Source organism: Labrus bergylta, chromosome 18 (genome assembly GCF_963930695.1).
Source record: "Labrus bergylta chromosome 18, fLabBer1.1, whole genome shotgun sequence".
Taxonomy (NCBI): Eukaryota; Metazoa; Chordata; class Actinopteri; order Labriformes; family Labridae; genus Labrus; species Labrus bergylta.
In genome coordinates, this window is record NC_089212.1 from 6,209,044 (window position 1) to 6,234,973 (window position 25,930).

The following is a 25,930-nucleotide window of genomic DNA, read 5'->3' on the forward strand; positions in this document are numbered from 1 at the left end:
TACAGTATCCAGACTGTGGAGCAGCTCAATTAATTTGGTTGTCAAAGCCACTGCTTGACCACTAAGATCACATACTTGAGAAAAAAGCAAATGACATCATTTCAATAATTAAGAATGTATTCAAATATATACATGTGTTCATACAAGTCCATAATTTATCATCTTACAGATGCTTAATACAACACGTGAATCTAACGATATATAAAGCTGATGACTAAGATCATAGCAGTACATGTCCTTCTTTCTAAACATTCATTCATTTGTCTTACATGTCAAGGTTCATAGGCACCGTGACCTCATAAAACACAAGTCAGACTAGCACTACTACAACTTCTATGTTTTACACTTTTCTTTTTTTCATATTTTCATTACTTTTACTTTACCTTTTTTATTTAGGGAGGGGACAGAGGGGAGATTCAGAAGTATGAGGGACAGAGAGAGTAGGGACTAAAGGGTGGGAAAGGGTCCAAAGGTCGGATTTGAACCCAGGCTGCCTGCTTTGAGGTCTACAGCCTCTGTACATAGGGTGTGCTCGCACTAACCACTATGCTACCAGCACCCCCTTTGTACTGTGTTGCTCAATAGTATATAAAAAAAAAAAGCTCACCCTCAGTAACTTATATTACAGAAGCCTGGCTTCTAATCAGCCTCCTAATATGTGTCACCTGTGAGTGAATGTGTGAAGCCTCTAAGAAGGGCTTTGCACGAAACGTTACCAGCAATAAAAAAATATATAGTGAAATTTGAAATGTATAGGCCTGCATTTGGTGTGCTATCCTGAAATACCTTTGGTATACTATGTTGCTGCAACTCCAGAATTTAACCCTTATCTTATCATCTCATCCAAATGTCCTTATGTTGCTTTTGTCACATTTCATCCAACATTTTCAAGTTTCACTTCCCTAAGTTAAACATTATAACTAACCTGCAAACCAATCACCTTAAATCATGCTACCAAGATGACTTGTTTCCTTTTTGACATTGTGTGCAGCTGCATTAGAACCCTCAGAGTGATTCTGTCAGCTGGAAACATAAGAGACTCTTTTCAGTCTGACCAGCAGAATTTCATTGAAGAGTCTTCCTCAGTTGTTTTGGCACATTTTTAGAAACGTTTCCAGAGTCTCAGCGCAGACGAATCGTCCCAAAGTTAAACAATATGTTATTGCAAAAGGCTGCAACCATCACCTTTGGGTGAATGATTACAAAGTAATCTGTTTTGACGTCATGTTGAGCAGCAACAATCAGCGTCTCCTCAGACAGAGTGAAGTTGATAGTTTAAACCTTAAAACTTTCAGTAAGATGCAGAAGTTACCTTTAAAAGTGCATTTATTGTATCTGCTCAGCAGATTATTTTTGACTTTCTGTCAAAGCAGATTTTAAGTTTTATTCCTAAGCTTCTGGTCCAGCACTGTGTATTCACAAAGAGGATTTTTCCCTTTAACATTAAATAGTCAAAACACATTATAGAGGAGTTTGGAGAACTCTAGATGACAATGCACTGGCTGACCTGTGTCCCATGACAGAATCTACAGTTATGACTTCACACGGGGATAATAAAGGTCATAAGATGTAATCACAGATTTATTCAGAACATTGGTCCTTAGACTGAACCGTGTCTGTACTCGCCCTGCTGCTTTACCTCTCTAATGCCTGAGAAAAAAATGTGTTCACTCAGACGTCTGTGTGTGTCTGAACACGAGAGAGGAGAAAAAGGAAAAAGTTGCTGCAAATTGTCTGTGACGGGTCAAACCTCGAGCATTAAAGACGCAGCACTTTGAATCAGCTTGTCAGGGAAAACCTGTAGATATAATATTTCCTTTTTAGGGAAAAGGCATGAGGACAATGGAAATGCATGAGCAGTGAAGGGGGTGTGGCCTCAGGCCTCTACTTTGATGGCCAGCTAGTAAAAATGATATCTAAGTCAACAGTAGAATTTCAGTGAGGTTTTGAAGCTGACATGGTGTTAAAATATGACTTCAGTCTTTACTCCTTACACAAAATGAATGTGAAACATACAGATAATATGCAGAGGTAAAACAAACAATACACTTTCACCCTTAATATACACTTTTATTGTTGTTTATTGGATTAAAAACAATTTAATAAACCTTACTTAATCATAAAGCTCCTGTGAGGAACTTCTGTCCCTGTTTTAGCTCCCCCTGTGGACAGAGTAGTTAATTTTAGCCTTTTTAAAAGTCACATACATTTCTTTTCAAAAAAGTTTCAATAAGTCTCCGAGCTCTCCAAAACATGTCTGTGAAGTTTCTTGTTCTAAATCCACTCTGATCCTGCATTTGATCATGTCTATAAACCCCTCTATTTCAGCCCTGCTCAGAACAGGCTGTTTCTGTGTCTGTACCTTTAAATATGTAAATGAGCTCAGTCTGACCACGCCCCCTCTCTGGAAGGGCTTGGGTGTCTCGTGCTTTCTCACTCCATGTCCTATTGTTTACGGTGAGAAGGCAGACTCAGAGGGCAGAACAAATACCTAGCTGTGGGGGTGTCACCCACCTGGGGGAGGGGCTACTGCCCTTTGTGATGTCATGAAGGGGAAATCTCCAAACGGCCTGTTAGTGCACACATTTTCTGAAAAGTGGAGCAGGCTAAAGACGGAGAGGATGGACTTCTCATCATCGGGGGGGAACTTGTAGACAGACTAGGTACACATATGAGTGTTAGAAAAACATGGGAAAGTGTATTTTACATAATATGTGACCTTTAAATTTTGTACTGTGCATGTGTGTTTATTTCTGTTAAACTCACCTGCTTTTATCTAAATTCATATTAACCCTTCACTATGAATCCAAATTAAAACAGCACGCTGTTTATCACTTGGTCTGACATCAACCCCCGGCAGGGATATTTAAAATAATCATATAGAAATAATGCATTTTGTTGCTCATAGTTGTCTTTACTTTTTACCTTCATATAAAGTCATCAGTATAGATTCAAGGTCATAAAAACTGAAATCTTCAGTTAAAGTATTTTAAACTTTGTTGTAAATGTAAGAGAGGTAATGAAAGCTGGCAGGGTGACCTGGTGCTGACGATCAATAAATGTTTTTATAAATGTCTTCTTAAACTTTAAAGGGAACAGCGACATTGAACGCTATCAAATGGCCAATAAGAAAATTCCTTTCAAATACGCCAGACCAGTAGAGGAGTGGCTACAAGAGAAAGGTAATTTTAAACCAACATTTCTTTATGCTTCTTTGTGTTCTCTCTGTGTACTCAGATGATGTTAAAAACGTTGCCTGCACTTCTTTAACTCAGAATATAAAACATAATAATTTTTTGTGATGATCACTGGAACATATATGTCATTAATGCAAGTCTCAAAACATTAATACAAGCTTTTCTCAAAGTGCAAATACAGCATGAACATGAATGCAACACCATGCATGCAACTTCATACGGAGCTTCCTTCTGGCTAAAAATGTTGAATAAACTGCAGAAATAAACTACTGTGAATAAATGAACCATAAAGAGTAAATAAATCAATATAATGAAAATAATGCTTTGCATATTGACATAGGGATCCTATTTTAATCATGCAAGTGCAACGACCAGAGCAAAGTGTGAGGCACACAGACTGTGTGTGTGAATGAAGCCATGAAGCATGGAAGTGCAAAAAACCTGCAGTTCCACATGTGCCCACTTGAGGCCAGCGGCTGAAGCCAAGGAATCCCCATTAACTCACATTAAAATACCCAAAGCAGAAGTAAACATGTATACAGCCTGGTACAAAAAATAATTTGGCATCAATAGCTCATTGATTTTATTGGTTAAACTGTAGGAGGAAGGGCTTTTTCTTACTTATCCGTTTGGATTATCGGAAGAGTTATTCTGAAAGTTGAATAATTTTGGGGCGTGGCTGAGTTGACTGACAGGTTGGCTTGTTATAACTGTTTGCCAGGAGGCTTAAAGTCCCCTCAGCTTCTTTTTGCCTGTGACTTTTGCTGGTCGTTGCAGCACCAACAAATGACATCTTTTGTCCTGCTTAGTGGCTCTTGAATTGTATAATGTCATTTTTCATTCATGTGGAAAATGTTCTAAAACTGGCTGTCTCCTCCAGGACGACAGCTTACAATTTTCAACACCCAGGCAACAGTCGTAATTGGAGGTAGTGATCGCGGCCGGCCCTTTCAGGGTCAGCTGTCGGGCCTTTACTACAACGGCCTCAAGGTGTTGAACATGGCTGCTGAAGGAAACCCTAACATCAAGATTAACGGCAGTGTGAGGTTGGTAGGTGACGTGCCCACTGGAGGAGGCTCAGCCAGGTCTACAGCCATGTCTCCAGAGATGTCCACTACCTTTATAGAGACGACTACCATGATGTCCACCACAACCACACGGAAACACAGGTCATCCTCAACTGTACAGGTAAGGGTACATTCACCATCACCACCATTTCTTTAGAAACTAAGATAAATTAAGCCAATATAACATTGTACAAAAGTGAAGCCAAAATACACTTGTAAGACGTGCTGACAAATTTCTATTTTGGAGCCATAGTCTGCATTAGGGATTAGTTGGAAGAATCCTTGGTATTGACATCTCACCCCTTCCTCAAACCAAAACACACATTTGACTTCCCGATAACTTAGGTCAAAGATCCTTGAGGTGGGTACAATCCACAGCAGAACTGATTCTTGTGTCAGTTTGAAGCAAACACTCACATTTATGGAAAAATTTGTGATAGTGTTTGTCACATTATCAGATGTTACTCTGATAATCCGGTACACAGAGCGCCACAGGAGCTGAATTTGTCAACAGAGATGTCAAACAGAGAGAGAAACAATTAAACAATTATTTGCCACCTTTTTAAAAAAAAATGTTATAGTTTGACCCCAGCTCCAAATGTTTTGGCTTCACTTTGAGGGAGGTGTTGTGTTGTCCATCTTTTTATACATTTTATGGTCACCATGTGCTGTTAAAACTTCATCAATGCCCCTTGGGGGTAGGCGGCACTTGTTTTAGAAATCTCTGGATTTCTACTAAAGAGAAGGAACAGCGGTGTCTAGTTTCTTGTTTTGATGGTGGTGCTGAGAACTTGTGTTTGACACATTGAACCAAATTCTCCTTCTAGTGTTCAGCTGGGTTGAGATTGGTTAATTGTCACAAACCTGTCAGCTGCATGTAGAACTGATGGTTTGAGTAAAATGTTCCCAGCAAACAATGTTTTCATCTAAAAGAATTCTATGGCTCCCCGATGGCCATAGGGTGAGAGAGAGCCAGTTGGGACCTGAGGTAAAAGATTTGCTGGTGGCCCCTCCGACCAGCGTTCATCTCGTTTATACTTAATCATAACATTCCTCTTAATTTTCCTTCTTTTTCACAACAATAATGAAAGAGATGAGATGCTTGGTAGTGAAATCGACTTATACGTGATACAGACAATGGGATTTTAGAGTATCTGCTTTTAGTTTCTTGTAGCATTGACCTGTTCTGTCTCTTTTTTCCTTATCTTTGTACATCGTATTTGTTTTTGTTTTGGTTTCTCTGCTGCGGCTGGGACCTCTGATGACCAACAACCTGCCCACAAAGCATTCGGCGGATGAAATCGTGTCGTCTGCAGAGTGTTCGAGTGACGATGAAGACCTGGAGGAGTGTGAAACGAGCCATGCAGGTGGGCTAGGTTAGTTTAGCATTTGCTTGCTTTCTCTCACTCATCGCTCATCTGCACCCGAGGATCCAAGGCATCTTCAGAGCATCACAGCCCCATGGTTAGAACAAGTGTAACTTCATTCAGACAGTTATCATGGCAGGCTGCACTACACATAACCCAGTCCTTGAAAACATTGACTGTTAAACCTGAAAATGCAAATTGAAGTAGTGGAAATGGTACATCAGATACACGGACAGCTAATTCAGTATGTTGCTAACACAGAGCACCATCAGTAACATGAGCTACACTTGCACATGGGGTCTTTTTAAAGTGGTTAACATGGTCACCAGTACACATACAAACTTTGCCTGCTGAGGGGAATAATAAGTGCAAAATTTGTATGATGGTGAACCAGGTTTTCTGCACTGATGCTGCAAAATGTATGACATCGTGTTTGGGTTCACTGCTCCTGCCATTCACTGCTTTACTGATTTTCATTTTGAAACAAAACATTTTGACTTTTTTTTTTAAATTATAATTTTGTTTCTGCTAAAACTCAGCGAGTTGGCTAGACCACTTCGATGTGTTTCTTTATGCTTTTTCATTTGTGATTTTCATCTTTAGAGGCTTGCATTGGAAACGTGATAGAGAACAGATATCATTGAATTTCTGTGTACAGGTTTTTCATTTTTTGGGTCATACCTTTTGCTTTTAGGTGTATTTATTATTCTGTCTTTTTTGTATCTAAATATGAAAAAAATTTAAAAAAAATGTTTAAGAATTGTGATAACCTAAAGAATCGGTTTGAAAAAAAGTGGGAATTTCCATTTTTAACCAACACAAAACACATTTTCAGAAGGAAACAGCAGCCAAGTTGTCACATCCTGAACAAACATATATGGATTTTAATTAAAACATGTTTAAGTATTTAAGAATACACTTTCACGAAATGCAGCATAATCTGAAAAAAAGCTCATTTCATTTAAGTAACGATATCCTTCCATTCAAGTTGTCCAGTTTCTGTAAAAACAAAACCACAGAGACGTCACAGTCTCAACTTTAAACAGAATATAGGACTTTTTTTTTTACAATGTATCCAGAAAAGGATCAAAATTGACAAAATTTCTCGAAGTACTTTATCTGAAAACAATAATAATTCCTCCTCTTAAAGGCAGGGTTGGTAATTTTCTCCAGATCCACTTTTTAAGATTTTGCTTGAAATAGTCTTTAGGTCCTGACAGAAATTAATAATTCATTTGCTCTGAAAAAAGAGTTTATACTGTGAGTTTACTTCCTGCTGAATGAGACACGAGACGACGTAGTTTCTACACAATGCAAGCGATGAGCTGAGGTCCGCTTCTGGAACAAACAGTGCATTTAAGTGAGGGGGCGTGGCTTTTGAGGGAGCACAGATGGGAGGTTGGTGTGTGTAGACGAAGCACTGAGGGAGTGCTACCTTCAAAATCATGCTAGTTTTAAAAAAAATACCAACCCTGCCTTTAACTGCACTATGACCACAGGATGGAAATTTCCATCTTAAATATTGTGGATCTGTTCTGCAAACAAAGCTACAAAATAGGTGAAATGATCATAAGCTCTAAACAACACCTTACATGATGGTTGGTGATTACATTATGGAAACAATGCCTTAACAAAGTACATGTGGGAGAATAGAAAGCCATCCTTAGATGTGAGCAAAGCTGTAAAACCAACCAGTTTGGAACATGCACCAACACGACTGAATTGGTGAGGCATAGAAACCAACAACTCACTACAAGGTTTTGGAAAAAGATTCTGGTTGGGAAATAATTCACATATTTCTGTTCCAACTGGAAAAAAGGTTAGACAATATTTGAGTTGATTGCACCAAAGAAAAGTTATCATTCAGCAGCGAGAGTGTGGAGGGTTTTATAGCTTTTCTGCTGACCAACAGTATTCTCTCTGTCTTTAAGGACATTCCCATTTTTTTTCAAAGACTATGTGGAAAGGTTGTGGTGTAAATGGGTTCAGAGCTGTGCTGTTTAGCCTGATATTCATGGGGATTTGTGAAGAAAGACAAAGACAGGGCCCCAGTCATCCAATCATGTGTTTACACAGAAATTCACACCATTCTAACCCTAACCCTAACATCAATTTGACGTTGACAGCGGCATGCTTTGATTTGAGATTTTCTTCTGTTGTTTCATTTTAAGAGTCAATGCTTGGTTTTTTAAAAAAATTTTAAAATTTTGTTTCTGAGACATCAATCCCGTCTAATTCACCAATTATTAAAAAAAAACGCATTTTATATTTTGGCCTAATCATGTGTGGCATGACGTTTTGGTGGGTGATAATTGTTTCCACTTTTATCTTGAGGTACCATGCAGCTTTTAGTGAAAACATCTATATTTTTACAAAGAAAATACAAAAGGCAAAATAAATATTATCTTGCCCTGAACAGGGAAAGTTTGGTAGTTGTGTCCAAAACATGCTACCCCTCTAAATTATTAGTCCCTCTCCTTCCGAAACCCTCCTACCATCCAGCTCTGTGATGCAAACCTATATTTAAACTGCACCCGGTACTTATTTCGGTGCAAATGAGATATTTCTTTTGCCTCAATTCCTATTTTCCACTTTATTTTTTCTCTTAAGCCATCATTGGTACCAAAATCTTCCAGTCATTCTCTTCAGGGTGCCCTTCGATCATTCTTGGCATGCTTTTGAATTGATCCTTGACTCCAAGCTTCCCATCCTTAGACTAACCTGGTTGCTTGGTCAGCATTCGTGTTTGAGTTGTAAAACCATTCTTGCGGTTGCAGCGTCATCCAGTGTCGTCTAACTTACCCCCACACTGTCTTATTGTGTCAGGGTGGCTGTTGTCTGGAGAAGTTATCGAGTGATTCTTTTCTCTGTTGTAAATCTGTCGTGTTCTTTTCCCCCTTTCAACTGAATTCATAAGATGGCAACATACATAGGGTTCCTAAATACGCTGAACTGTTAAGTGTGCAAGCACATTGTTCTGGAGACCATGGATATTCTGACCCATACAATATGATATCGGTCCCAAATAATTCAATTAATTCCATCTGGTTAACCTGTTACACTTTCTAGGCTCTAGTGACACAACGAAAGGAAGATTTTCAACCTCAATGAATTACCAAAGAAATGTTAAAACATATTCATAGAATGCGGCAGCTTAGTCTCTTAGTTACAAAATTGAAACCAATGTGGTAGTGCCTTACCTGCATTCTTTCTCATGGCCAGCAGGGGGAACTTCCACTGGTTGCAAGTAGAAGTCTGATTGTACTAGAGTCTATGGGAAAATTAGCCTCCCTCTTACCAAATTATAATCTAACCTAACATTTCCCAATTAATTAAACTGGCATACAAGTTTCCTTTTTGGATTTTGGATCTTATTTGTCCTTAAGAACAATTGTAGGATAGGAACTTTTGTATTGGTATACTGTATTGAAAATGAAAACTGTTAAATAGGTTGAAATAATTTTTCTGACCTCGACAACCACTGGTCTCCTTTCGTTGGTAGTGTAGATTGGTCAGGCATGTGCCATCTTATGGAATTTCTCTCTGATTGTATTTTTCCTACATGGAAAAACCATGTGGGTTGCATTAGGCAAAGTATAGAATCATAAGTCAAAGTCGCAGTGGGTTTAAAGCTGGTATCTGTAACATTTTCAGGGAATAAAGTTTTATATTCTTTTAAGTTGGCAGTTATAATACACACTGTTTTTATGTTTTCTTTTTCTCAATCCAACCCTGAGGATATTTCACACTTTCACACTGGTTAGATTTTGCTCGAATGATACATTTGAGCCAGTGATTCTCAAAATAATACTCACACCTCCCTGGTTTTGGCCAATCACATTTAAAGGTGGGCCCAGGCCTTCTTTTCATTCACACCCCTGAACCCTGTGCCCCCTTTAATGTCACACACAGTTTCAGAAGCACTGATGTCTACCTTTAAAGGCTTTATATGTGATGATTTTTCACACTTAAATATAAAAGAAATCAAGTATATCCTCTGAAAATAACTCTGTGAGTCCTGACTGTCTACAATGGGTGTAACACCCGAGTCCCACTGTCTGTGATGCTTTCCAAGTTTTCCGAGTCATATCTTCAGTTTGTTTATATCGCCAGGACGGCCAGCTCATCCCCTCGCATATAAAAGTTGTTTAATTGAGGGACTAGAGAAAAGAAGAATAACATACTGTACTCACTGCTTAACTGTGTTTCTAGATCACACTCATTTCAGGTAAATTTACATGCAGTGTGAAGATACAAGCATAATAAAGACCGCTAGCATTAGCATGCTAACACAACAATGCACCGCGAGTTGTTTTGGTTTCATGCTGGTGCTCAAGGGCGACATCTGCTGGATCAAAAAATCGCATATAAAGCCTTTAAGTGCAGATCTTTCCATCATTTATAGAAGACAATGATGCCATCTGTTTCTTCATATTTATACAGCCATAGCAATGTTAGCAAACTCTCTCTCTTGTCACCAAAATATTAGACTGTACAAACAATTAAGCCAATTTTCTGGTTTGAAAATATTACTGCAAGCAGGGTGCAGCTCCACAGCCTTTAATGCTGCTAGGCTACAAAAGTTGCACTGAATGCTTTGTGTTTGACTTTAGTTGAAGAACTTCTGCAACGAAAACATAAAATCAATGTAAAGGAATCCTGTCCATTGCATAAGCAGCCGTTCTAGGAAAAACCTGAAAATAGTACCCTCAAAAAGTGAGTCAAGATGCACGAGATAAACCACGCAAGAAAAGGGTTTGGTTCCTCGTCCGCCATTGTTGTTTACAAAGTAAATATGAGAAGTCCCGCCCCTTCTTGATTTTGATTGGACAGTGATGGAGAAGTGACATTGACGAGCATGGCAATGGCCCAAAAGTTAAACTAGTTTTATCCATGACAGTTCTTTTTTTGCCCTAAGGAAAACACCAAACTGTATTTGCATAGAAAATGGACGCTGCCATTGCAACAAAAGCTGTTAGTGGACAGAGGTCCTTACAGTCCTATTTAGGGTCAAATACATGATTAAGAAGGCCACACTTTGGATGGGCTACCAAGTGATTGAAAAGTTGCTTCCATGTCAACCTTTAAAATGTCATTTTACAAAAGACACTTTGAGGAGTCAGCTGCAACATAAGCATACCAGTTATTAGCAACTGTATTGAATTGAGAATGCATGTTGCTAATCTAGCTAGCATTTTTGTTATCCCATGACGTCATTTGCTTCCTTCTAGTGCCACCCAAATATGGTCACTTCTTTCTCCAGAAAACACCTGAGACATTATGTACAACACATTTATATTTTCAGTTTGATTTTCACTTCACTCAATGTTATGGATATCAGCTTTAAGCTCATCTTTTGACTCTTGAATCCCCCCAAAAATATGCATTTCACATAAAGAACATGACAAATACTTTTGATTCATTCTTGTTTTGTGTCTTTGTTTGTTTCCTCCTCCTCACTTCTATTAGTTCAAAGTGAGCTGTGTCCCAATTGCATACTATACACAAATTTTTACCAGGTTGTTATTTAAATTTTAGTTATTACCATCTATTTTTATCTGTTGGGGGGTTGGGGATGGAGGATAAAAACAAAATGGGTGAAGTCACACTGGAAAAGTGACAAAATGTGTTTACTCAGACACGTCGATGAAGAAGAGAATTGGCTGTAGATCTTTAACTTAGCTTCAGTCGTCACATGTTGTATCATGAGTATCACACGTTGTTTCTTGCTTGGGACAAACTGCAGTATTAACAAATCAAGTATTGGGATTGGGACACGGTGGCCATCTTTGTTTTCTTTTTTCTAACATTGGTCAGTCTTACCCGCCCCACCCCAGTTTGCTGTGTTGGTTCTTTTCTACTTTCCCTAAATGCAACTTACTTTGAGCATGCATCAACATCCTGCAGTATGACTAAAACGAAACCAAAAAATAAGTATTAAAATAACCCATTGTCAGCCAGTACCGTCTCTCTCCGATGTACACCCAGACTGCACCGCCGGTTCATGTTTTAAGACTAACATTACTGATAGATTTGCCATCAGAAACACCTGAGAGAGGAGCTCGTCCTGCAGCCGAGTGCCCCTCTCAACAGTGTCTGTTTTCTATTGTGTGCATCTGGTTGTAGTGTGTGCAAAATTTTTAAATGGCTTTGTTCTTTCATCGTAACATTTTTTCATTTGGGTAGTTTTGACTGGTCATATTTTTTTGCATTTATCCAATTGATCACTGGCATTTTGGTTCTGATTATGGTTTTTGGCTTATTAAGTATGTTTGGTTTGTTTTTTTGTCAATCAGATAATATTTAGAATGCAGTGGGATATATTTTTATATATAATTTGACTCTTTTGGATTTGGAACTACTTTAGTGACTAACTTGTGTGTTTTTTTTAATATCCTACGATAAGCTTTCCTGATAAAATATTGTATTAAAAATAGGAGAGAAAATCAAAACCCCAACAGTTGCACAGTCCACTCAACTCCATGCTCTTTGTAGATGTATGCCAAAGCCCACAAAATTAGTAGTTGAAGCAGTTCCAGATCCACTTATCTCATATATCTTCCATTTTTCAGATTTTTTTAAATCAAAACAATTCTTTGCAGAATAACATTTTGAGACAAAAAACAAATGAATTGCATGGCTAAGAAGTTGCAGTTTAGGGTTTGTCAGACTTGTCAGTGTTAGAGTTCTTCTGTTCTTTTCTGTAGATGGGCATGTATATTGCTCATTGTTTGTATATCCCCATCCCTTCCTTACAGCCAAAAGCTCTAATGCCGCCCGACCGCTTCGTACTGCCTTTACATGGACATGGCAACTGACTTACACTATCACCCTCATCACCCTCATTTCCTATGTAGTATGTTCATAGGTCCCACCCCTTCTTCACCTTCTCCCTTGTCTTTAGAGATATTGAAATATAAAGTCATCATCCATTCTACACTAAAGAACAAATGACAATTTAAGCAAAAACTGTAACATGAATAGATTTTAGATACTATTGAAGTCTATTGCAATGGAAAAAATGTAGATACACATTTTTGTAAAAACAAACTATTTACCAGGAAAAAAACAAAACATAAAAAAACAGAATTATGGTGTTTTATTTTTTATGTTATGTGGTGTGGATGTATGTGTTGTTGCCTCCCTGTACCGTCGTGTTTTAAGATAGAACACTACAATGAATAAAAATGATCTTCAACGGTACCTAGCGGCTATCCAACATTCTTACACAACTTTTCCTTTGTAAATTCTTTTCTTCATGCCTAAATCATGCGGGCAATTTGTTGATGTAAGTTGACAACGGCATGTGTCTCTTTCTCTTGTTGAATGGTTTATTTAGAAAGATGCAGTTTGTAAACTCTGAGTGGGGGAACATTGCTTTTATACAACAGTTACACATTGGGCAAATGGTAGAAAAAAGGAATTATCCACAACAGAGAAGTATTTTTTTGCTCCACCAAGTCAACTACTGTAGTGCCACAACTTTACTGAAACTGTGCTGTTGCCAAGCAACCCCAATATTATCCTGGACCCTTGGTTCCTAATGACAAGTACCAGGTTGCACCAGCTACTGTATCTGCACATCCAAATGTCACCTATGGTTCTATTTTACGGCGGCGTTTACACTCACACTTAGGTGTATTATACCAACTGAGAGGGGGAGGGAAACCGACATATCTGCGACAGTGTTTTTGTGTTAGTTTGGATGTTATGCTTTTCAAGTTAAGATAAACACGGCAACTGGTGCAACCCAAGAATGACACAACTTTAAGTTAGTTCAACGTAGGGTTTAGTGTCAAACAAACACCCACACTTAAAGGAGCAATATGTAACTCTAACAGGTAGTGTTTAAAATGGGTACTGAAAAAACATTAGAGCCAGCTGTCTTTCCACCGCCCCCTCCTCTCTAAAGTTGATACTCACACAGGTTGCCTTGTCGCGGCAAGGGAAGCTTCAGTGTTTAGCCAGATCGGCATCAGTCGGTAAACCTTTGTGCGTTCTAACTTTCTCTACAATTTTTGAATAGCATATCCAATATTTATCCTCATTCTACCACGTTTCTGCTCATGGAGCTTATTAGAAAAAATGACATGGCTTTTTAAGTTGGGTGGAACCAGCACTATCTGAACCAGTTCAGTCAGTATGAAGATTCCCAACAGGTGTGGTTGTGTGTCTTGAGATTAACTGTAATATAAGGATGAGTTTGTAGAATAGGAAACTGCAGCACGTTTATAAGTAAAGAAATTAGTTCCATGCCAGTATCCTCGGAGGAGTTACCAGAATGTTTTCAAAAACCATGTAGTGGCTGAACCAGTTCTCTTAAGCAACCACTACTACTCTTATCAACACAGACTACAGCCCTTTATTTTAGAGTTCACAAACTGCATCTCAGATCAAGCTGAAATGACCTGAATGAGTTTTAATAAAATTCTACTGAAATGTCTAATAAACTTGCCTTTGTTTGATCTGTGGTTGTGCGCCTGCAAATGTGTGTGTTTATGCTGACTGTAATCTTAATATGATTTTAATCTGAGAATGTGCTTTAAGAGTTGAGTATGCAGCTACTTGATTTCTTTTTTATGTCAATGGCTCTTTGAATGTTCACTCCAATGATACTTGCTTGACAAAACTTTTCTACAGGTGACTCAAACTTTAACGACAGTCTTGAAAAAAATGCATTTATTTATAACTAAGGAGGCTGGCTTAAATTGCTCTTGGTACTGTGAGATGCATTTTTACTAACTTCATTGTCAGCAATGATTTTTTTTAGGAAGCCCCATGGGTAAATGCTGAATAACCACCAGAGGTTTTGTCATGCTTATTATTGTGTAGAAATGAACACTACTCTTTACAATTGGTAAGTCAAAAGTAAGAAAGAAAGATGATTAGTCATTATTTGCAGTTTGGATAGAGTCTCTGTTTTATCTTTCAGACCTACCTCAATCAGAATGTAGTTTATATCAAAGTATGCTAGTTTAAGTGTTTGAGGATGGAGCATTATTCTCCAACTAAAAAGTGAAGCTTTTAATAAATATTGGATGTAGGCCAATATATCACAAAGAGTGAACATTCAGGGGATTTTTCTGCCATTGATGTTGTATGCACGTATAATTAAAGTTATAGTTTATCAGTTTTCTCTTGGCTACAGAATCTTTGGAAAGAATCGCTAGCAATTTAAGAACAAAACAAGGAACATACAATACAGACCTTTTTTTAATCTTGCCAAGAAACAGCATGTTGAAGTCCAGAAAGAGAGGCCAATAAAGAAGAAGAGTGAAACAAGGAATTGATAATTTACCATTTCAGTTTCTTCTGAAAGAAATTCTTTCTACACTCCTTTTAATTTTTTCTATCTTGACCTTCCTATGAATGCACGAACAGCCATTTGGCTTCATTCCTGAAATTTGAACAAATTTGGTCCAAACTTTTCATACAGTGAGTTTAAACTTGCCAACTAATTTGTGCAAATTAGATCAATCACGATGTGTAATTTTTTTCCTTAAGTTCACCACTTATGGTTTGAACATTTCCTCTGTATAAGTATTTGCGTGCTTTATAATTGTGTTGACAAATTATCCAAAATATGAAGCTGTCTTCTAAGTTACAAGAAATCACTTCTCATTGAAAAATGGTTTTACTCATTTGTCTATAAGAACTTAGAAATTCAACATTTTTTCATTTAGCTCGTTACCTTGAGCCTCTTACTGAAACTTAACTCTACAATAAAAATCTCTGACTTCCCAAAGAGCTCTGTACCAAAGAAATGTTTGTTGACCAGCTACAGCACTATATATTTATATTTTCGTTATTAAATTTGAAAAGCCAATTTTTTTCTTTAAATAGTCGATGCCTGTTTGTCTGTTTTTCATTTCCAATAAATGAAGTTTAGTAACTTTTAAAAGTCTCCCTGCTTTACTCTAACATGACTCTGTGTCTGTTTCAAACCTCAGGAGCTGAGTTAGTCATCCCAATACTTGAGGATCCATTAGCGCACCCCTCTGTAGCTCCTCGTGCACCCTTCATTCCCACTCCCTCAACCCACCACCCACTCCTCACCATTATTGAGACCACCAAAGAGTCCCTGTCCAAGGCCACTGAGGCGGGGGTACCTTGCTTGTCGGACCGAGGCAGCGATGATTGTGATGATGATGGCTTGGTGATATCGGGGTATGGCTCTGGCGAAGCGTTCAAGTCTAACCTGCCCCCCCTACCGATGATGAAGATTTTTACACGACCTTCTCCTTGGTAACAGATAAGACCTTGTCCACGTCAGGCTTTGAAGGTGGCTACAAAGCTCACGCACCCAAGACTTTTAGACCAAACAAACCTTCAGTCTCCAGACGCGGTAGGACTACCACTACCGCCGTACCACTAACCGCCGACCAGAGCCGCACCACCGCCACCTCTGCCTCCACCGCAACCCTCCACAATGCTGGCAAAATGAATAACCGCGAGCTAAAAAAACCCCAGCCCGACCTAGTGTTGCTTCCATTGCCCACATCCTTTGAGGTAGACAGCACCAAGCAGAGGGGCCCATTAATAACCTCCCCAATGTTCCGTAATATACCCACAGCACTCCCCACAGAGCCGGGCGTCAGGCGAGTCCCAGGGCCCTCGGAAGTGGTCCGTGAATCTAGCAGCACCACCGGGATGGTCATCGGAATAGTGGCGGCCGCTGCCCTGTGCATCCTCATCCTCCTGTATGCCATGTATAAGTACAGGAACAGGGATGAAGGCTCCTACCAGGTGGACGAAAGCAGGAACTACATAACCAACTCAGCCGTGCAGAGCAATGGCGCAGTCATGAAGGACAAACAGCAGAACTTGAAAGGCAGCAACAAGAAACAGAAAAATAAGGATAAGGAGTATTACGTGTGACTGTGAGACTTTCATGAAGAAAGCGCTAAAGAGAACACTTACTTATCACTTTCCTTGTGAGGAGCTATGACAAATGATGGTATTACGTGGAACTTGAATAATCCTATACTGTGCTGAGTAGTTGAACTGATGATATGTACTGTAATATAAAGCACACTTACTATTGTAAGCATAAAGAGAAGGCTAAATAGCAACTTTAGAGACCTTACTCTTCTATCTGGTCAGAGACGTTATCAGTATAGAAAATATTTCACAGCTACATCATCTCCTAAGTGACTTTTAGAGCTATGTGATCCTTGGCATCAAACGAAAAACTTTTTTGTAAAATTGTTAATTACAAAAGGCTCATAATCTTCTACATTTTCAGCATGTAAGCAACATGTAGTGCTTAACAAGAGGGGGTCAGGCACACCATCATTGTAAAACTAAAAAAAGAACTCTTGTTGTATCCGAATATGGCACATTTTTATGGTTTATACATAATACAAGTGTGGTGTCTAACTTTTTTTTTTTTGCTTAAAGCAAAACTGAAAAAAATGAAAAAAAGAACAGCAAGTAAAGAAAACTATATCTGTGTATAAAATGATACCAAGTCAGCAAAAATTGCTGTGGGGCAGATCTCGCAGAATCTGTCCTCTCTGGAGTCTGATTCACCACAACTACTGTCATCGTCAGAGGGATAGAGGGACTCACTTTGTGGAAACAAGTTGCCGTTTCTCTTGGTTAAAGAGCAACTGATTGTAAGATGCATGCCATCCTGATTCTGCAGTAAAGTACGGTACTGTAAAAGTCCAGTATGCATTGTTCAACTGGGACCATTTAATGCCAAACAGTTCGTCATCATCAGATCAGAACTTAACCCCACCCCCCCTGGGTTGAACCCCTCAAAAAAGTTAACTATGGAAAAAAACAAATCTCTTTAAGAAATGGTCTATTATTGATGCACAGCCGGTTGTGGTTTTATCTTTTTTGAAAAACTGTATGTTGGTTCGTTGCCTCTCGTTCTCTTTTCTATGAAGGTGTCAGGAGGAGGACAAATGCAGTACTACAACACTGTTAACAAATGTGTACACGGAAATAAATCAAATGTTGAAAGTGTGAATTCTATCTGCTGTCACAGTCAACTGTGTCAAAAAAACAACAAATTTGTTTACATATTTTATTACATGCTAGCTGTTGTACTTTGTAGGTAGGAAATTGTACATATACCATGACAGTTGTAATTTTTAGTACCTCTATTGTACAGACTGAACATATGGTTTATCAGCGTATTTCATGACAGAAATCTATTAACTGTTAATTTACATGGAGAAAAACTTTAATCAGAATGTGGAGAATCATATTGATATTTCATAAAGAATAAAGATGTATTGTTAGCCTAGAGATCTAACCAGAGATGTTTCTAAAGTTGCATGAATATTTAACTACTTGCAGTTGTCCAGCAAATACAAGGTGCCCTTCTTTCTGTATCATGGCTTTTGTGTTCTGGGTTACACAAGTGTCATTTATTTTTTTGAAAGAGAATAAAGTCAGAGTTATGACAAAGATATAAAGTAAAAGAGGCTACAGTGGATGGGAGTTCACAGTTGAAAGAGACGTATATTATATCAAGTGGATCTGGTCACCTCAAATTATGCTTTATCACAGTTTTATCATGAGATAACATTTTTATGATATTTTGCTCTTTATTTATGTTTTCATTAACTGCCATTGTCGTTCAAACGTGCGGAGGTGTGCCGTCTTATTCTGCCTGAGATTCACATTTTTGTGTTATATCAATGTTACTTTTCATAATCTTTTTTTTTTTATCATCAGTTTGATAACAAATAAAACATTTTTTTTTTTCCTCTGAAATAATACTGTACTCCTTGGATAGATCAAGTCACCAAATGCTCACACATTTCTAAGTCCTTCCAGGATTTTACCAACTGTTGTGGCCTAAAATGCCTGATTTTGCAGATGTTTTTTTTTTTTTAATTTTTAATGTTTTGAATCTTGTTTTGAGCAGCATAATACACATCTACTGGGAGCAACTGGGACAGACACCCCAATGAAAGCCATCCATTATCTCTGTTTGTCTTCTGACATCACTCTGGCTATTTCTTTAGCGTCAGGGTGCCAAATAAAAAGTGTAAAAATTCACAGACTGAAAGAGGAGATAAAATGGACAAATTAATCAGGAAGGCAACTGAAAAGGGTACATTGAGTGGCTGAAATTGCAAAATCATGGAGGAATGGATTACTGAACCACTTTGTCACATGATCATGACACTTGAAGGGGAAAAAATAAAAATGAGGCAGCTTCATAGCTCCAGCAATCTTTGTTTAATAGTGAGAAGCTGGGTGTTCGGGCTCGTAAAAGAGCACTTTGGATTATGCTGTATAAAATAAATGCATTCTGTTCATATTTGATATAAAGCCAATTTGGTAGTTGTGGTTTTAGTGGTGAGCCTACTTCTCACTGCACCTCAGTGAACACTTTCCTAATGAGTTTGTTTTCTCAATCTCTAGTTTCAAGTCTTCAACACAGCATGATGTTCATGTTGTAAATAATGGTCCCAATTAGAGTGAGATAGACAATAAAGAAGTGTGTGCTTTAGGGAATGTTACCTGTGATTGACAAGTTGGTAAAATGGCCTTTTCAATAAGAATAGAGACACACAGCCAAACCATCCTCCTACTTAGTGTTGTTCTACTTGAAATAGGTCTTGGCCTCAAGACTGGTCTCGAGACCACTTTTTTAAGGTCTCATCTCAGAATCGAAAGTGTTTTTACTCAGCCTTGTGTCGGTCTCAGACTCAGATATGTCTCGCTCTGTCTTGGTCTTAGCTCTGTCTAATTGTCTTGGTCTGATTTTGGTGTCGGAGCACTCCAGCCTCGGGCATGTCTTGGTCTCTGTTAAGTGTGGTCTTGACTACAACACTACTCCTACCCAAGAGTCAATTCTGGCAACAAAAAAACAACAACAACCAAACAAAACTTAGTGTAGTCCACAAATAAATGATTGATATCATATTAATTTCTTATATATAATCCATAGACTGTAGTAGACATGGATATAGCCTCATTGACTTCACCAAGTAGTTTCTGAAAAGGCGTCATGGCAGGGTCACCATAATGGAAATGCTATCTACACCCAACTTTTGATGAATCCAGATACTGGAAAAAAGGTTGGCCTAAAGGTACAAATGCCCACCTGTCAGTCAACCCAGTCATGCTCCTAATTATGCAAATGAATGCATCAGTTTTAGCCACGATATATCAAAACAGATGAATTGAGACCAAATGTTGTTTGACCCAGGCTGTAAATATGACAGTTTCTTCTAAAAATCCTAGACTGTATAAAAAAATGGATGTAATGTCAATGATGTCACCCATTGGTTTGTAAATGGATATTTTTAGCCAATCAGTGGGGACACCAAATTGGAATTGCCATCTAGTACTAACTTCCGACCAAGCTTGTATCGGGCAAAAGGGGTGGAGCTGAAGTGGGTCTTAAGCCGCTTGACAAACAGTTACAAAGCACCGCCTGTCAGTCAAATCAGCCACACCCCTTATTATGAATAACTCTTAATTATCATAAAATCAGAATGGATGAGTTTTACAGTTCTGTAATCCATACCCAGTACAATATGTGCCAATAAAACATGAGCTATTCAGACCAAAATTGTGATTGAACCAGGCTGTAAACTTGTTTATTTCTGTTGTAAAAAATGGCCATTTTGGAATGGGTGTGTATGTGACTTCCTGGGCTTTCGCAGCCAGCTTCAAGTGGACACTTAAGGAACTGCAGGTTTTCATCAGAGGCTTCTGTTTGGTGTAATCTAAGGTTCGTATAATGGTGAAAGTGGGATAGAAAGAGATAGAGATATAAATATAAGGCAAGAAGCTTTAGAAATGTAAATTTTTAACTGACCAAGCAAGAAATAAATCTAAACCAGAGTGAAAACACAATAAGTAAAAACATTCTTATGACAGCTGCTTTTGTGGCATGTGTGATTCTGAGGACCATCAGGTGAGGATGTGAAATGGCAGCTCACTTCTTCTTCAGATGTTGCAGTGACGGAAATGGGCAAGTGAACTAGTTAAGATATAACTGATTCTACCTGACATAAAGAGCCTAGACTTTTTTGTAATGAGCTCCACGACCATATTGCTCCTTCAAGTAAGAAATAGCAAATAAATGATTTAAATGAATCATTTTTACGCTGATGACATTGTGATGTACTGCTCAGCACCCACTCCAGACTAAGCTCTCTCACAGTTACAACTTGCTGTGTACACTGTTCAACAACATTTGTATTTAAAACTTATTTTAAATGCAGACAAAACCAAAGTCATGACGCTTTCTAATGCAAAATCTAAACCATCTAACCTCCTTTTGATCTCCCACTCTCATGGTATCAAATTGAGTCTTTTTTGATACGGTATCTTGGTATATTAATTGATGAGTCTCTCTCTTTTACACCTCACATTCAGCAACTGGTAAAAAGGTTAAAGCGGAAACAGGGATTAAGAATAGAATTTTGCCTCTCTTTTGTATCTTACCCAACATGTCCTTGCAGGCCCTACCTGGGTTAAAGTGGGCTTCATGGGTACCGACGGGGCATTGGCTGAAACTAGGCAAATTTTGTGGGCCCCATATGGGTTCAGTAACATGGGTCCCACATGGAAAGCCCATGTGGGCTGACTACATGGGCCCCATAATGGATATATGTGGACTAAGTGGGCATGGGTTGGAACTCGGTAGCACTATATGGGATCCATATGGTTTCAGTACCATGAATCCCACATGGAAAGCCCATGTGGGCTGAATATAAGACATTAAATATGCGCTAATTTGCATATATTTCCAGTGCAAAACTCTGAACATTGGATGAAGCAAATTTCAAAGATATTTTTTTATTTTGTTGCTATATTAGATTAAAAGTTTTTTTTACATAAGGTAAATTGGGATATCTCCTTTTACAATTTCATGAATCAGAAAATATTGTCAAAAGCCAGAAAAAATAAATGTTTTCGTCATGTTTTTAGGAAGAAAATGTTTTATAAATCACGGTATGAATGATATTTACATACCCCTTTGCACTGACAAAAAAATGAGCTGAACTAGTGAAATAATATTGGGTAAACTTCTTGCCAACTACAATGAAGGAATATGAGAAACAACAACTTCAACTTAAAAAAAATGTTTTACTTAATACGCATGCGTCCACATTATCACGTCATGACGCTCTATGTCACGGACTCTCAAATTGAGGAGAGATTTTGGCTGCCATCTTTTTAGGTGCTGCGGTACAAGCCACTATCAAGTAAGTATCTGAAATGTATTCAATTTAGTTAATTGTTGTCTTATAATAAAATGTATCTAATCTAATATATGGTTAAGACGATCTTTTCCCATTACTTTTATCAACAATTTTTACCTGTTTGGACTACATTACCGTGTGAGCTACTCGTGCTAGCTCACTAACCGTTAACTAAGTGTTGTCTAACCAAAAGCCACTTTCACAACAGTATAATGGTGTGTCAGAACACACATCGCTCCTCGACTCAAGCATGTTCCTGCAGTGCCTGTGCATCTGCTCACATCAAAGGGTCTAACTGTCATTCCAAAAGCAACTATTTTAAATATGCAACATTAAGGGTCCCTTGCTAATTCCTTTAAAAAATGCTGCATGTGGTTTGTGGTTTAAATATTCATTGAAGGTAACTGCTACTGTGACTATGCAGACAAATTATTGAAATGTTATGAGAAGAACTTTCTTAAGATATATGGATCTTATACATCTGGCTGAAGATGCAAGAATGTTTTGTGCCCTAGACAATGTTTTGTGTTTCCCTTTCAAAATTTATCTGGGGACATTAAAGCGGCTTGTAAGAAGGCCCCAAAATCCTGTTCAACAAGTTGTACGGCGATTAAATTAAAAAACGACCACTCTTGACAACATGAGGGAACTATTATTTCATACCCTCAAGGCAATAACTGTTTTGATGTTGAGAACAGAGTTGCTGTATTTGTGTTTGTGTGTGTATTTTGAAGACACATATGGAGATGTTCGACACAAGCTTGCACAAGCAGAAGCAGCATCTGATCTCCAAACAGACAATGACATGCCAAAGAAGCGACGAAGTAGGTAATTTAAATGTATTCAAACCATTAAGGGTCAAACTTAAATTATGCAAAACATAGTACATTATTTTAAGGGATTGTGTTAAAAGGGGTTAAACAGGGTTTGCTGTTTCTGTCTTGGCCAGCACAAACCCCCCCCCACCCCCCACCCCCCACCCCCCACCCCCCCCAAGTTCACAGCTCACAATACTGGAAAAAGGACTAAGTTCTCATGGTAATTCTTTCTTTTTAGTTTGTTACAGAGGTATTTAAGACGTGCAGAGTTGATTTGAAAACTTCCTCTGACTGTTTAGAAACAACAAAGTGTTCCGTCAGTAACCTAGCAACAGTTGCTGAACTACAGTTCCTTTGTTCTGTTTAAGGGGCAGAAGGAAACTTGAACATGGAACCAGCCACAGTTTACACTACAAACATAACATTCTCCTCACAGACTATGGCTGTGTCCGAAATCACTCACTCATTCCCTACTCCCTATTCACTATATAGTGAGTTTAATGCAGTGGACTATATAGTGCACTCACTCAGCAAAATTAAAAAACATTTGGACACTACTTGCTCTCTCACCTGCCGCTGACAGTGACGTCATTGTTGTCGCGCAACTGAAACATGCAGTTTAGCAACGGCCGAGGATCAATAACAACAGTAAATAACAGGATGAATTTCAGTGATAACTCACATTATACTGAGTGTATTTTCACAAAACATTTACAAATAATAAATACTTATAAAATATAGAATTTTACATAGTGACATATTTTCGGACCAAAACTAAATTATTTATGCTCACAGACTCTGGTTTCTCGTCTATCATCATCATGAGGACAAACTAACATCACTAAAGTTGACGATCTTTTACTCTTTATTAAAACTGATCATAGATTTCAGTAAAACGCTCTGAATATGAACTTTATTGAGTTTCTGTGTTCATGCTGGTCGCTCCTCTCGTCCATTTGAGAGCAGCCGAGTCAAACGCCACTCAAAATCTTTTGAACCGCAATGCATGATAGTATATATTGCTCGCATAGTGACCATCGCGCATACACTACTTTTCAAAATGCATTGTGTGATACATTGAGTGAACTAGATAGGGTATGACCATGCTCACTTAGAATTCGGACAGCACTACAAAATGGCGTGGATAGGGAGTGATTTCGGACACAGCCTCAGTCTTCAGTCTACGGACCAGTACAGGGAAACTGACCAACTGATAGGTGAAAATTTAACCTAGCTTAAAATACCATCACTCTTCACAAAATAATACAGTGATCAACATGGACGGAGAGGAGCATTCAAAGGAAGATAAGATACAGAAGATTACTGTGTCTCATATAATCCCAATGATTGAATCCTTTTATGAAAGGACCACACAAGAACAGTGGGATTTGTTGAAAAAGGGCACCCCTGATGTTAACACAAAAGTGTTGTTGGCAGAACTGCTGATGGACATAATTACATTTGTAACAAGATCCTTGTTGGCAAATTTTAATTACACAAGACTTTGCTACAGTTTTTACTGTCAGTGACATAGCTGATTGTGGTCGTTCAAAAAGCTTGAAAAGTTTGATAGTGAAAGAGGTGACAAAAAGTGTGAACTCCATCATTATAGCTAATGCAGACAGTGTGGAACTGAAGGAGATGAATCCTCGCATCACCCCTCCTTATAAGCTGAATAATATGGTTCGTCATGCTTCTCATTTATTAAAAGCATTTCTGGAAAAGATCCAAAGTTTATGCAGACCTGGAACAGAGAGGTGGTCAAGCTGGAAGACCCTCTTCAAACAAGAAGGGACAGATGACAGACAACAGTCGGAGGTGGCTGACAGCAGTAACAGCTATCAGTCAAAATGCATGTTATACAAGTCACAAACCTCCAAATCTTCTGAAGGATCAGAGAACCACTCTATTTCAACAGCGAAAGCAATCCAGGAGATCATAAGTAAAGAGTTCAATAATCTTACAACACCTATTTCCGGTGTGATGAAAAGCAACGAGTATGAGATTCTCCAAAGTGACAGCAGTCGGGAGATACAAAGTATTGCAGAGGTCATCGTCAGGTGTTAGAAAGGGAAAGTTATGCATCTAGCAAAACATCCACAAAGATAAGTAACAAACTGACTTTGACAAGGATGGGGGGCAAGATTAAGAATTTTTTTCTAAAGAGCTTTGCCAAAATATCGATACAGCATATTTTGGCACAGCTGAAGACCAAATGCTGCCCCGTCTACAAAGACGAAAGTGATCGGTCAATGCTTTTATTGTCTGCCAGTGTTGACTATTTGCTTGTGGCAATGGATGACAAAGAGGCTAAATTGTTCAATGGAGCAAATAATCTTTCAACCAATGACGTCAAATTATTTAGAGTGAACTTTTGGCAGCTGAGCCTCTGATACCCAGTCGTCTAGACAGGTCAGATGAGTCAAAGTTGTCTAGGGTCAACAATGTTGAACGTCCTAAATCAAGAAAAAAGTCCAAATGTTGTCTAGACAAGGACAGCACCAGCAGTGACAGCGGGACACCCACTTCAACAAACACAAAGTTGCCCGGAGCCATCAAAGTTGAACCTCTAGAAACTAGAGCGCGCCTCAGCTATCTTTCAGACAAGGACAGTGCCAGCAGTGACAGTGTGAAGCCCAGATTATCATTCAAAAACTTGCCCAGGGCCATCAAAGTTGAACCTCTAGAAACTAGAGGGCGCCTCAGCTATCTTTCAGACGAGGACAGCACCAGCAGTGACAGTAGGAATCCCACTTCAACAGACACAAAGTTTCCCAGGGCCATCAAAGTTCAACCTCTAGAAACTAGAGGGCGCTCCAGAGGGCCCTCCAGAGGGCGCTCCAGAGGGCGCTCCAGACGAGGACAGCGCCAGCAGTGGCCAATGGATGGCCGCTTTATGTGACAAAATGTTGCTATCAAGGTCTATCATAGTTGAACCTCTAGAAATCACGGCATGCTCCAGAAATTTTCCAGAACAGAAAGAGAGCAGTATTATCACAGAGGGGCATACTTTAGGGGACTCAGAGTCAGACTCTGATCTCGAAGAGAATGAAAGTGACACGGAGTCCCCCCTTTGGAAAAAATAAAGTCAGTATCATCATCACAGTTATTAAAGGTCACTAAGAGTCTACCTTCAATGACTGAGTTGCAGTCTGCTTCTGATTCCACAGAAACTAAAAGCAAAACTTCCTGTTTAAAAAAAAGAAATTCAGTAACACCAACTCAGTTAGAGGTCACAAAGAACCCAACTTCAGTCACCGAGTCAGTGTCTGATCACATGCAGGATGAAACAGG

At 38.7% G+C, this 25,930-nt stretch overlaps 1 protein-coding gene across 6 annotated transcripts in view; it reads left to right on the forward strand.

Moving 5' to 3' along the window:
- nrxn3a (neurexin 3a) overlaps nucleotides 1-18,649 on the forward strand; it is a 145,992-nt gene extending 127,343 nt beyond the window's left edge. For 3 of the 6 annotated variants that reach the window (XM_020641257.2, XM_065966140.1, XM_065966141.1), the window contains 4 exons: nucleotides 3,093-3,182; nucleotides 4,078-4,385; nucleotides 5,550-5,640; nucleotides 16,205-18,649. In XM_020641257.2, coding sequence (XP_020496913.2) covers nucleotides 3,093-3,182; nucleotides 4,078-4,385; nucleotides 5,550-5,640; nucleotides 16,205-16,509 — 794 coding nt within the window. In that variant the 3' untranslated portion in view covers nucleotides 16,510-18,649. Of the gene's footprint in view, nucleotides 1-3,092; nucleotides 3,183-4,077; nucleotides 4,386-5,549; nucleotides 5,641-12,389; nucleotides 12,920-15,581; nucleotides 15,973-16,204 lie in introns of those variants that run through there. The other 3 variants (XR_010669084.1, XR_010669085.1, XM_065966139.1) reach the window with 3 other exon arrangements.
- Nucleotides 18,650-25,930: the final 7,281 nt, after the last annotated feature.